Here is a 14,468-nt window from a genome sequence, read left to right as displayed (position 1 = left end):
AATAGCAATTTTTTAGAACAATTTTTTTATGTCTTAAGTGGATTCAGGTTTTGAATTCAAAATTTTAAAATACATAATTAAATTAAAAATGATAAAAAAAAACACAATTATACTATTTCATGTTAAAAACTCAATTATATTTGTTGAATTTAAATATGTAATATATTATATGATATTACAAAATAATAACTATACAAAAATTTTAACATAAAACAAGTTTAGAAATTAATTAGTAATGGTTTATATTCAATCTAGTATTTAGTGAGTAACTAAATATATTTTTATCACATTTTAAAAATTTGTTTAAATTGGAATTTAATTTCTAAATATGCTACCAAATACATATTTGAAAATATGAAATACAACTTTGTTTTCATCGAATCTCTTATTTTCAAATTTTTACTTTTAGATTACCTACCAATCAAGACTCTTATAGATTAGATTCGTTTTTGTTTTTCTTGATATCATGTGGTGCAGTAATGTACTTTTGTTCTTCTTATATATACATAAAAATATATTATCCTTATTTTCTCTCAAAATTTTCAATTATTTTCTTGTGGAATTGATATGGAATAATATTGCTTGAGCTAAAACTGAAACATTATCTGTCATATTTCGAACACAACAACATTTCACATGGATCCAACGACCCAACAATGAATTTGCTCGAAAAAATGAGGTTGACTTTGACTCTTCTGACCCACCTTTTTTTTTTTCTCTTTTGGTTATGGGATATGGAATATGTGAAAAGAAAATTCACACCTTGATCTGAATAAAACCATTTAAATAATAATATTGCCAACAACTTTTGAAGTATATTCTTAAGGCCATCCTTATGGAATAATATAACCAAATCACACATGTGAGTAAAGTTTTTTTTATTTTTTATTTTTTAATTGTATTTCTACATGAACATAGTTCAATTAGCATATAATATTCGAGTCTTAACTAGGAGATCAAAAATTCGAATCTCTCACTACACTTTTTTAGCTCTATATAATATGTGGAGTATAGCTCTCTAATCTCTAGAGAACTTGTTTTATATCAGTTGAGCTATATTCTTGTTGATGATCAAAATTTAAAGAATTAAGAATAATTTGAACCTAGGTTTGATATATGAATTATTTGCTATTTATTTCAAGGAATATATGGAGATTTATTAATTTTATGCATGGATTACATAAATATTAAACTTACATATGAATATAATATACACATAGTGTTTTTCAGGAGTTTATTACCATTACTTTCTTAAACTTATACTAGGTGATTTGTTACACGCTCAATTATTGTAATTATTTTTAGTTCTCATATATCTTTTTGAATGTAATGAGTCTATCCTCTTTTCTCTATTCATATTCCACGAAGAAAAATTAAAAAAATATATATTGATCATTAATCCAAGACCTGAATAGTTGGAGGAACTCTTCTGACCAAACGAACAATTGTCAGCAAAGTTTTTTTTTTTTTTTCTTGAAATCCAAAAAAAAATTCTTACTTTATACATAACATAGGTCATTGATTCAGCATTGGATAAAAAAGCAAAAAATGAGGGTGAAATCCTCATTTTTTTAGTTTTTTAGAAAAAAAATTATAATATTCTATTAAAATATAAAATAATAAAAAAAAGGTTCAAATCATTTTATCGACATGAGTGTTCTATATCGAAAAAAAGTCCCAACAAATTTGAAACGATTTATGTATTATCATAGTAGTAGAAAGAGTACGATTTCAAACGGTTTAGCTTTTACCATGTTAATAGTCCCACATTATTGATTGATAGAGAATCAATCACGAAATGTGATCATTTAACTCACACGTTGTTTTGTTATTGGTTGCAATCAAGACCCTAGATTAATATTGATATTAATATTAATAAATTTGTAAAATTGAAATTTTGATATTGATATCAACGTTAAAATATCGATTTCTACTATGGGCTACACCATTCTAAAATTAGAAGAAGAATCTACTATATAATCCTAGTAATTAATCCAACCAGAAAAAAAAGTGATACAAAGCTGAAAGAAAGTGTGCAAAATAAAAACACAAAGAATGAAAAGAAGAAGAAATTTCCCAAATAATTAAGCACACTTATACACATTTTCCAAAGAGATAGAACAAATCATCAGCCTCTGTTTCTAAGCTTTATGAAAACAAACAAATGAACCTCTATCACATACAGAAAGACTGAGAGAGAGAGAGGTTTTTTCATCAGTTAAACATCTCAAAAGAAAATAAAATTGAAAATAAAAATAAAAACAAAAACCCACTAAAAATATAATTAATAATGCACAAGAAATGCATTTATATATATATATTTATAAATTGATAATATTTAGAGGAGAAAGAAAATATCCCATCCAAATCAGGGGCAGTTAGGGTTTCTGCCGGGGCCGCCGTAGAAGAAGTAATTCCCCCAGTCGTCGGACTTGCCGTTTTCAACATCATAGCAACTCGGTTGCTCGGTGAAAGTTCCGATGTCCTCCGGCGCTCGGAGGCTGTTGGATTCTCCAACAATCTGCCTTACACCAATATCAATCATTAATCAAATTTTATATTACACAATACATTTTTTATAATTTATTTACTAACGAACTAATCGCCGTTTGATAAAATTGGAATTTCAAATACCTAAAAAAGGATAAAAAATGGTCACTTCACAACGCAATTAAACATATTTAAAAATTAGAGCGAGTTATCGAACCTGAATGTTACGAAAGTAGCCGGCTTTGCCGAAGCCCTCGCCGGGGAAGTGGCCGCTGCCCATCTGAGTGGAAGTATGTTGGCCGTCGGATTCAGAGTTAACAACTTCGCCGCCCCATTCGATCATGGAGGCGCTGTCGGTCAGATATGAAAATAGGAAGGCTGGCCAATACCCCAAAACGTACTTATTTCCGAATTGCATCCACCAGTTTCCTTCCTTAGGGTCCTACAAATTACAAAACCAGTAAAAAAAAAAAAAAAATAGATTTTAACCATTCAGAACCCTTTAATGGATGAACGTAAAAAGTTGAACACGTTTGTCAGAGATTCTCTGTTTTTCCAAACCCTTTAGAATAGGTGGCTAAAAGCACGAGTAATTTCTTTTTTGTATTGGAAAAAAATTGGGATGTTTTGATTAACTCCCACTTCATATTTTGAAGAATATTCAAGTGGGTAAGTGGGATTTTGAAGAAATTTCAAGTGTGTGAGTGGGTTTTTTTTTCTCCCTTTCTCTTTTTCCTGTTTTGATCGATACCCATATCAAAATTTGGAGGAAAATCAAGTAAGTGATTCTTTTTCTGTTATGATTAAAACCCAGTTCAAATTTGGAAGAAAAATTAAGTGGGTAAGTGAGTTTTTGAATAAATTTCAAGTGAGTGAGTGGGGTTTTTTATTTTTCTCTTTTCCCTGTTTTGATCAATGCCCAAATCAAATTTTTAAGGAAAATCAAGTGAGTGAGTGAGTTTTTTCCTGTTTTGATTGAAACCCAGTTCAAATTTAGAAGAAAAATCAAGTGGGTAAGTGGGTTTATGAGGAAATTTCAAGTGGATGAGTGGCTTTTTTTTCTCTCTTTTCCCTGAAATCAAAATTTGAAGGAGAATTGAGTAACTGAGTTAGTCCAATGTTTTGAGAAAAATCAAAGAGAGAGAGTGGTTTTGTTCCTATTCTGATTAAAACCCAGTTCAAATTTGGGAGAACATTGGAGTGGGTAACTGGGGTTTCAGCTCAATTTTTGAAGAAAACCCAAGTGGGTAATAGTAATTTTATATATATAATCAAGACCCAATTCAAAATTTGAAGAAAATTAAATTTTGTTTTGGGAACTCACCTTCCAAATGAGCAAGCTAATGTCATATTGAGAACCTTTGTAAGAAGAAATAGGAAAAATGCTGGCACCCATGGCTATTTCATTATTGATTTGAACAAACCCAGAACAGAGCAAATTATAGCAACCAGTTGCTTGATATGCATCACTCTGTTTAAAAACAACAAATTCAAATCAACTTCAATTCTTCATATTTTTTTATCAAAATTCATAAAAGTTGAAAGCAAAAAATTCCAAAATAACTCACAGTCCAATAAGTGAACAGTCTAGTGTTGTTATCTCCATACAAATCAGGGCTGACCTGTTTTTCTCAAAAAAGAAAAAAAATGCTCAGAAAAATTGAAATCTTTCATCAAATTTTGAGAAATTATAAACATTTTACACACCTGCCAACCAGCTTCAATACTATTAAGATCTTCCCCAAAAGTTCCTCCAAGAATCCAGATCTGTGAGAGACTAAATTCATTTGTTTGTTGAATTTTTGGGGACCAAACATTTATAGTTGCTTTAGCTCCATAGTATTGTCCTCCTTCAACATATATGATTGCATGCTAACAACTCCAAAAGCAAAGGCAACATAAACTTCAAAACAATATTTCAGAAGAAAAAAAAAATCCCTTTCTGAGAATTAAAAAAAATACTCTGTTTTATAGAAGTGTACCTGATGTCCATTTTGTCCATTGAGATCAATATCAATGGAGGTTGGTTTTACAGTGGCATGAGGCTTCTTTTTTCCATAGCTTTTCACTGAACTAGCTCTTAAAATATCTTCTTTTTTTGTTCTTCTAATGGGAATTGTCCCTTTTGGACACCTTCCTTTCAAGTGCCATAATTGAGTTATATCCTTTGATTTTGAAGCTTTTGAAGATACTTTACTTTCCCTTAAAATCCCTTCTGGATGAAAATTTGGACTCATCTGTAAAACAAAAAAACATTAACAAAAAAAAAACCCCAAAAATTGAAGAAGTTAAAGGGGAAAAAAAAGACCTGAATTGTGTGGTTTCTGAGAAGAGGATGATCAAAAGCTGGTTGATGAGCCATATGAACACAATCAATTATATCCCCATCTGGACTCTGTTTTCAGAAAGCCATTTTAAAAGAACAGAGGGAAAAAAGAAAGCAACAAAAATTGAAGAATTGAGAAGTTTTAAGACCTTGATGGACTTGACAGGAGGTTTATTCAGCTTCTTCAGGTGGGAGTGAACTTTGAGCCGCCGGTGACGGTGGCGGGTGGTTTTTCCGGCCACTGTGGGAGCAGATAAAGAAATCAGCATTAAGAGCAGCAGGAAGAGGAGCTTGAGAACACCCATTTCACTGAATTTTTGAGAGGAAAAAGTAACAGAACTTTATGGAATTGAAAAGCAAAATTGGGTAGTAGAATGGGATTGAAGCTAAAGCTAATTTCTCAGAATAAGTGTGTTTAGAAGCACTTAGCAGAGAGAAAAAGAGGAAAGAGATATTAATATTTTAAGAATTCTGGCTGCCCATAAATTTTCACAATGAGTTTTATTTTACAACCATACAAAAAAATGAAGATTTCAAGGGTTAAAATATCATTTTAATATTACCAAAGTTTGCTCCATTTTAGTTTTTTTGCTTTTAAAATATCTAATTTTAGTTTTTGTATTTTTAGTGAATTTTAGATTTAGTTTTAGCTTATCATTAGTTATTAAATTTATGACTTATTCAAAATATATAAAGACATTTCAGAGACCAAAATATGATCAAAATCTCAAAGTTTATAGATTGAAATTATATTTTAACCAATTTTAAAAGAACAATATTTAGTATATCTTAAGTTGTATTTATCTTTTTTGCAATTCTTTCTAATTACCTAACAGAAAAAAAATAAACTAAAAAGTATTTATTAAAAAAATTATTACATGACAAAGTCTAATTGCATAGTTGGATGAACTGTAAAAAGATGTATATAGTGTAAGATGTTTGTTAGTAAATGTATTTAGTTTGAGATGTTTGACCGCAAAAGGATGTATATTTTTTTAATATTTACTAAAAAAAATTATCATAGTGAATGGATAGTTAAACGAACTCAGTTTAAAATGTAATCAATTATTTTTTTTTATGTTAAAATAAAACTTTGATTTTTAATTAAGGACAATTGTCCCATGGCATTTTGTGCCATATCTCTACCAATGATGTGTACAAGAGAAGAAGGGCACATTTTGATTTAATTTAAATTAAATTATTATTTTATTATTATTATTATTTACAACATGCCCTTGGCCAGTTTGCTACAGTCCAACAGAAACTGCCGACGCCATTTTGTTTGTCCCCAAAAACAGAAGTCAAGTAGGGGCATTATGGACCATGTGTTAAAATTTATTTTTTAACAAAAAAAACTTAAAAATTTAAAGAAAAATAAATGGTGGAAAGAGGTAGGGGAAGGAAAGTGGAGAGATTTACAAAAATAAAAAATAATTAAAAAAATAAAAAAAGTTTTAGTGGGTTTTTTTAGCCCACTCTCCACTTCTTTCCTCTAGAAGAGTTATTGGGGTGATGAACACATGGGAAATTTAAAAAATTTTGGTGTTTAATGGAATTTGTTCTATATTAATTTAAACAAAAATAACTTTGAGATTGTGTGTTGATCATGTAGAGTTGAATTAATGATAGTGTTATTTAGCTAATTTTGAATCTAAGGGACAAACTTATAAAGAGAAAACAAAATTGAAGATAAAATCGATTAGACTCAAGATTTGACAAAAACTTAGATTCTGGAACGTAATCTTCTAAGACCTAATCAAGTTCAAAACAAGGACACAATTGCCCACCCTCAAGTGCATGCTATATAAGGTACTTGATTCTTCTCTATGCTAATTATTGTTGGGTTGGAATGCGATCAAAGTCCCACATCGGTTAAATAAGGAATGGATCATGGGATTTATAAGAAAGGATAATTATCTTCAATGGTATGAGGCCATTTTCTCTAACAAATTGGTAGCAAAACAACATGTAGTCGATATAGGAACACTTTTTGAGATTTATGTAATGGGTGGATTTTCAATAGGTTTTGTCTTGTAATGTAGAAACTGAAATTATTTACATGTTGTAATTGAGTTGCTAGGCTATGAAGCACGGATACTTTTTTAACGGACCAAACCCTTATTGTATTTCAACATTTGCTTTTTTTGTATTGTATTTCAGTGTTTGTATTCTATTTTGTGCTATTGTTATTAACTTGTATGCTAAATTTATCTATATCCTAGATTTTTTTTAAAGAAAAAGAAAATGTAACTTCAATGTATTAGTATCCCCATTTTTTAGAAATATATATAAAAAAAATGACGCATCCTTAGACGTATCCGTATCTTAATTTTTTAGAAATTGACGAATTAACGTATCTGATCGTATCTGTATCGTGTAGTCGTATCTATACTTGTGTTTCATAGTTGCTAGGGTTGTACTTGTGTTTGTTGGGCTTTATGTAATATTCCTCTTTCTAGCTATATTTGTAATTTGCAATTTGTATTAACCTTTTTCATTCTTTTCTAAGTAATATTATTGCTTTCAAAAGACTTAAAACCCTAATGTTGATTAGAAAATAGTATAAACCCTCATCATGCAAAACCTATCTCTTTCTTTATTGGTTAAGAAAATATTTTTTAAGTCTATAACTAATTTATTAAAAATAACCATTTAGTCCCTTAATTTTATATCAATTTGATTCATAAACTTTAATATGTAATTATGTATTTTAACATTTGTAATAATAAAAATTTCTATCAAAATTAAATGTCAATTTTTATTACGTTACCATTTATTCTATGTAATTTATAAATATGTTTATGACGGATGGATGAGGTGAAAGGATTTTGTGGCTTTATGGTCACAATGGAATGATGGATGATGGTTGGTTAATAGGAAGGGGAAAATGTGAGGGTGTGGCTTTTTTCCTTTTTTTTTTTTTTCATGTCAAAGAAAATTACATCCGACGTCACAATAAATAAATAAAAATATATATATATATATATATATATCACGTTTTTGAAAAAATAGAGATATCTTAACTTGTGACATTTATCATATTAGAATGTGGTGTTAATTAGATATTGAATTTTTTTTTTTTTAATTTAAAAAGAAAATAATAGATTCTGAACATATCTGATTAGAAATATAAAATGAAATCAAATTGAACTATACTCGGATTGATATGAATCTTAGAATTTTGATCGAAAGAAAAAGAGAGATTTTGGGGATTTCCATGTTTGTATTCATCTTAGCTAATCTGACTTACCAGACAAACTCATTTACTGCTGTTTGACTACTTCAGCCTCCCTTGCTATCAGACAAACCCATCTTTCTCTCTTGAATGTCCAAGTTTAGCCCTAACCCTAATTTCATTGATATTTGTTTGTGAATTCTTTTCTTACAAAGCTAAGTGGTTAACAGATGTTGATATTCATAATTTGTTGATAAACTTAAAATAATGACTTTAGTTTCTCAACTTTTGATAAGGCGACATAGCCAACTTTAATTTGTAACGATTTAATGTGTTTGAATTTTAATATATAATAATGATCTATTTACTTTAAAATTTTGTAACTAAATAAATTTGTGTTAATAGGATGCTAGAACGCTAACCACGTTTCTCTACATTTGTATGATACATAGTTGACTTTAGGTTATAATGTCTCGTGATTTTGTTATTAGATTCATCCAAAAAGTCTCGTCTCATATTAATGAAGACAGTTTCATTCGCTCATGTATTCTTGATCTTTCTAACTCTTTTTTTGCCAGTATAGGAGGGACTTTTATTGCATCTTCAACAAAATTCTAGATTTTCAATAAATGTAAGTGCCATTTTTATCATGCAACGATTTGGTCTTTTTAGGTAATAAATAATTGTGATTCATAACTAGTTTCTTGATCTATGTAATATAAGAAATTTCACTAAATTTTAATAATATAAAGACTTCATTGTTATACATTTTGAAGTAAAGAGTCTAAACTGCTATAAAACAGAATATAAATCATAAGAGAGACTAAACTTTATGGACTAAATTAATTCGAGATGATATGAAAATACACACGATAGAAACTATAAATATAACTTTTAATTTTGTTCAAAAAAATAAATATAACTTTTAACATCAAGAAGAACTTAGCTCAATTGGCATATGTATGCGTTAATTATAACCAAAAAATATGTGGCTCAAATCTCTCTACTTTCACATTAAATAAAAAATATATATCACACTTTTAACCCATGTCACAGTCTTTATTTTTATTTATTTATTTTTTTAACTTCTTTTTTCATTAAACTTTATCCACCAATTTTGGTTCAATTCAACTTTATTCTTGTTTCATTAATTATTTAACCCATTATCAATCAATAGTACCCTCCTTTCTTTTTTAAATAATATTTATTTTGATTTTCTCTTATTAAATTTAGATATATTGTAGAAAAAAGATATATCTGTCTAAGAAAGAAGAAAACAAAAATTATTCAAGGGCATAGGTTAAAAGTAGAGAATTGTATTTATTACAAAGAAAAAAAAAGGAGCAAAATTTAAATTGATGAAATTGAGTTGAGAAACAAATGAAAAGCAATAAAAAAACAAATGAGAAAAAGATTTGATAACATGGCCAAATGCAGTTGGAAGATTGGGAAAGTGGGTAATGCTGTCCAAATCCAGCTTTTAAAGCCACTAATTGTTGTTAAGATTAGAAAATATATTAAGTAGTTTAATTAATACACAGTGGACATTGATTGGCAGATAATATAAATTAAAGTCACATTTTATTCTCTCAAAATTTCTCATTTCATTGGTCTATTGGTCTAAATAAAGACAAATCTTGATCACTCCACCTTTCCAATATATATATATAAAAGAAATCCCACATGGTCACATGAAGCTAAAAATTACCATCTTTTTCATCTTATTGTTGACCCTAATTAAACTTTCTTTTGGGAATTTAAACTTTCAAACAAACTTAAGAGATAGAAGTTTTGTTGTAAGTACGGTTGAGTTATGTTCATATAGATACCTCTTTTCGTTTATAATTATTATTGAAAGGAAAAGAATTTAACAAAACTTTTTTTTAATTGATGTGACAATGATAAATGTTGTTAGAAGAAAAGGAAAGAATTGACCAAGTATTAAAATGGTAAAAATTAGGTTTTTGTTTTAGAGAAGTATAGAGTAATACACATTTAAGAGGTGAGGTTATCGTTGATATATTTATACATTAGTATTATCAATGTGTTTAGCGTATAACGATAAATTTTTGGGTAGTATAAGATTGATCGGACTCAATTTCTTTTTTCATGCATCACGACTCGAGTTGGATCTCATTATCAATTATCAATATCTTAAAAGAGTTGTTGGAATATATCCTAACATACCACTTGTTAATTGAAGTCGAGTTAGTTTTTCTTTACCTAAAATTTGGTTCAAGAGATTGGACCTTTTTTCCCCCACAAATTCATGTGGGAGATCAACCGTTGAAAATTGGTAGTTTTCCATTATCACTATATTGGATCATTTGAAAGTTAAAGACGATTGACAAGAACAAAAAAAATTGAAAGAGAAAAATAATAACAAAAAAAATTATCTTTTCAGTTTCGACTTTGGAAGAATGTATTTGGTCTTTTAATTTTTAAATTGTACTTTTTAATTTTTTTTAAGAATAGATGCATTTAGTTTTTGAAATTTTACAATATCACTTTTTAATCGAGAGTTTTTAATAGGCTTAAAAAGTATTTGAAATATTTTTTATTATTATTTTAAATAATTATATGACATTTTAATTAGTAAAATTATTTCAAAATTGATTTTTTCTCTCTATTTATTTTTAAAATTTTAGATGTCATATAATTGTTGAAAAGAATTTAAAAAAAATACTTTAAGGACCTAAACAATCATTAAAAATTATATTTTGAAATGAGCAACTATAAATATAGTAATTAGACTTATTAGTATATAATCTATCACAAATGGACTTTGAGAGTTTGGATCTAATTTATAAGATTTTGCGATATTTGTAATTCTTTAAAAGCATTGCAACATATTAGCCTTAAAAGTGCTACCAATTGCAATTACCCTTTTAAAAATTTAAAGGAAATTTGGGTGCAGAGTTGGTTATAATAGTCCTAGTTTATTTTAGTATGTGGATTATAATAATTTGTGTTTCGGATGGGACTTTTTTAGTCTAGAAAGTAATAAACAGTATAATAAAGAGAAAAAAAGAGAATGAACGAAAAATAGTAAATACGGTGGAAAATAGTAAATACTTTAGCAAAAATGGTTTTGAAATAGTATTTATTGTACTTGTTAAAAATAGTTGCAAACAACACTATTATATTTAGAGCCACAAACCCACTACACCAATTTTGAGTGGGTGAAATGGGCGACTACAGCTCGCTCTATGTTTATTGGAGCTCCAATGATTATAATTGGTATTTTCAACTATTATAACATATAACTAACTATAACAATATTACTTTAAATCCTTTTTGTTATAGTGTTTACTATTTTCTACTCATCCTCCCTCTCCTTCTTTGTCACAATGTTTATTGTTTTTTATCTAGTTTAAAATAGTCGCACCCTTAACACAGACTATTATAACCAGACTATAATAGCCAACTCAACGACCATAATGCCTCCTTATACATTCTTAAAATTCTAGAAACTAAAAAGTTACCTTTTAAAAATTCATGGCCCAAATGCATCTATTTTTAAAATTCTTGACACAAAAGTAAATTAAAAAAATATATTTTGGAATATTACATAATTGTAGGTACAATATTGAGATATAATCTCATAATTAATTGATCGATTTCACCAAAAAAATATACTTATTCCTTTATGTTGATGATTTGTCATCTATTTTCTCGAAAAAGGGTATTTTGAGTGTCTCTCATATGTCTACTTTATAGTAAAGTATTAAAGGATGTTCTAGAATTAAGTTTGTCATTATCCTTTTTTTTTTTTTCTTTTATATATTAACCAAATGAACTTTGAATATGTGAAGAACATTATTCTCAAAAATACTTTTTAAGCGTCATCGTCAGATGAAAATCTCTATTCATAAGTTGTGATTTTTATACAAAGAAAAAGAACAAATTTATTTATTCTAAAAGTTTATATATATTTATATGAAAATATACTAAAGGATAATAATGAAAAATTAGGTTTTTTTTTTTTTTAATTTTGAGATCTAACGAACATGAAGGTCGAACTTTTCAATTCATTAAAAAAAGGTTGAACCTTTCAACTCATTAAAAAAGTAATAGATGAAATGTCCTATCCACTAAGTTACGTTCCGGTTGATATTTTTTTTAAAAAAATAACATTACAATTTCACTAATTTCGGTTCGATAATAAATTTAGACTTACATAAATAATCATTCCAAAACATACTTTAAGGATATTTGGATCATAGTTTAGAAATTATGAGTTGATGTAACATATTTCTAGTGTGTGTTTAATTAAAATATTGATAGGTTGATAGAAATGTCAAGATCTCAATTTTATAAAAATGTCAATATTAATGGATATTTATGAAAAAGTTATAAAAAAACATTAATGTTTCATTTAGTACTATTTCATTTTTTATTTTTGTTTTTGAAAATTAAGTTTATTACCCCTCATTTCTTTACCATAGTTTGTATCAATCTTAATAGAAGAGTTGAATTCTTAGTCAAATTTCAAAAATAAAAACAAGTTTTTAAAAGCTATCTATTCTAGTTTTCAAAAATTGACTTGGTTTTTAAAACATTGATAAAAAGTAGATATCAAAACAAGAAATGTAGAGGTAGAAGAGGTATTTATAGACTTAATTTTAAAAAACTAAAAACCAAAAAATAAAGCCATATTTGGTAACCATTTACTTTTTGAAAATTAAGCATATAGACATTAATTTCACCTCCAATTTTTTTCCTTAGCTATCTATTTTTTACTGAAAGTTTAAAAAACTAAGCCAAAATTTGAAAAATTAAAAAGATAGCTTATTTTTTTAAAAAAATGGCTAAGAATTCATCTATTGTACTTGATAAATATGCAAATCATTGTAAGAAATAAGGAGGAAATAGGCTTAATTTTCAAAAACCAAACACCAAAAACAAAAGCCACGTTTAGTAGCCATTTGATTTTTTTTTTTTAAATTAAGCCTATTTCAGCCACATTTCTTACTATGGTTGAATTCTTAGCCAATTTTTAAAAATAAAAACAACTTTTTGAAAGATATTTTTTTTAGTTCTCAAAACTTGGCTTGATTTTTTAATTTATTGGTGAAAAATAGATAATAAACGAAGAAATTTGGAGGTAGAAGTAATGTCTATAGACTCAATTTTCAAAAACAAAATGATTATCAAATGGGACCAAAATGATTACCTCTCAAGTTGATATTGAATTTGTGGAAATGTGAAAATATCGAAGAAAATACGATATTTCATAATGGACAACATGATTTTGTAACTAGGAAATTTTAATTAACATGATTTAGAGGACATTTTATTTAAATATTGCAGTTTGAAAAAATAATTAGTTAAATAAGGTACTTTTAAAACTATTTAGATATTTGTGTAGTTTTAGAATTTCGAGACGTGGAAAAAAATAAAATTGAAGTTGATGGTTGAAATCTCAACCTAAAGTAAGTCAAGGGTTGAAATTTCAACCTACAAAAAATTAAAAAGCAAGTCAAAGGTTCAAAACTCGATCTATGTAGATCAAATCTTCAACCCTTGACATCCTGCTCTATGTCATCTTATCACTTCCCCAATCCGAATCGTCACTTCCCCAATCTGAATCATCACTTCCTTATGTCGAATCGTCTCATCACAGCCACAGAGACTTTAAAGCTGCCACTCCTCCACTTGCCTACTTGTAGGTCGAGTTTTGAACCCTCAACCTATGGTTTTTGCTCTCTTACTCTCTCCTTCTTGCTCTCTGCCTTACACTCTTCTTGTCTTTCATGTGAGTCCTTTCTTCCACACTTCACTCTTCTCTAATCACAAATTATACAGGTTTGTTCATTCACTCTACTAAATTTCTGTTTTTTAAAAATAATTATAAATTTTGTTTCTATTCTCATATTATTATTATTTTTTTTTTAGTTTTTATTGTTATTCAAGAAACAAAGATTCAAAAAAAGGTATACGTTCACTCAATTAATTCCTATTTTTTAATTAAAAATAAGTAATAGATTCTAATATTATTTTATTATTTTGTAATTTTTGTTGCCAGATAACAAATAACAAAAAAAAAAAAAGCAACGTTGTCACCTTGAAAAGAAAAACCACTCTTGAATTTATGAGTTTAACTTATTTATTACTAGTCTTTTGTTTTTTATACTTGTTTATATTTATTTATGCTAGATATGTCATTTTAATTCCTTATATATTGATGTTAATAGTTTTTTATTATTAGTTATATATTGATATTAGTTTGAATTCAATCATATTTTAGATCTACCATATCTATGTTAGTCTACCATGTTAATGTTAGTCTACCAGGTTGATATTTTAGATCTACCATGTTAATCTTAATTCAATAATAGTTTTTAATAGTTTGAATTCACTAATATTGATATAATGATGTTAGTAATTTTTTTTTATAGTTTAATATTTTTATTTATATTATGTTAGATTTACCATATTAATGTTTTCTTTTGCATTTTAAATAATATTAGTGTT

General features: G+C 27.5%; 1 protein-coding gene across 1 annotated transcript; it reads right to left on the bottom strand.

Moving 5' to 3' along the window:
- Positions 1 to 2,072: 2,072 nt before the first annotated feature.
- LOC120087094 (protein neprosin-like) lies at positions 2,073 to 5,342 on the bottom strand. Its single transcript, XM_039043976.2, has 8 exons — positions 4,966 to 5,342; positions 4,799 to 4,885; positions 4,473 to 4,727; positions 4,198 to 4,362; positions 4,059 to 4,112; positions 3,815 to 3,961; positions 2,708 to 2,932; positions 2,073 to 2,521 (listed from the first exon to the last, which is right to left on the bottom strand). The coding sequence occupies exons 1-8, from the start codon at positions 5,119 to 5,121 to the stop codon at positions 2,369 to 2,371; spliced, it is 1,242 nt and encodes a 413-aa protein (XP_038899904.1). The 5' UTR covers positions 5,122 to 5,342; the 3' UTR covers positions 2,073 to 2,368.
- Between the last annotated feature and the right edge of the window lie 9,126 nt (positions 5,343 to 14,468).

The sequence above is a fragment of the Benincasa hispida genome, chromosome 9 (assembly GCF_027475165.1).
Source record: "Benincasa hispida cultivar pf3 chromosome 9, pf3_genome.v1.1, whole genome shotgun sequence".
Taxonomy (NCBI): Eukaryota; Viridiplantae; Streptophyta; class Magnoliopsida; order Cucurbitales; family Cucurbitaceae; genus Benincasa; species Benincasa hispida.
The sequence above is the reverse complement of the archived record's forward strand: the minus strand, read 5'-3'. Positions and strand labels throughout refer to the sequence as shown.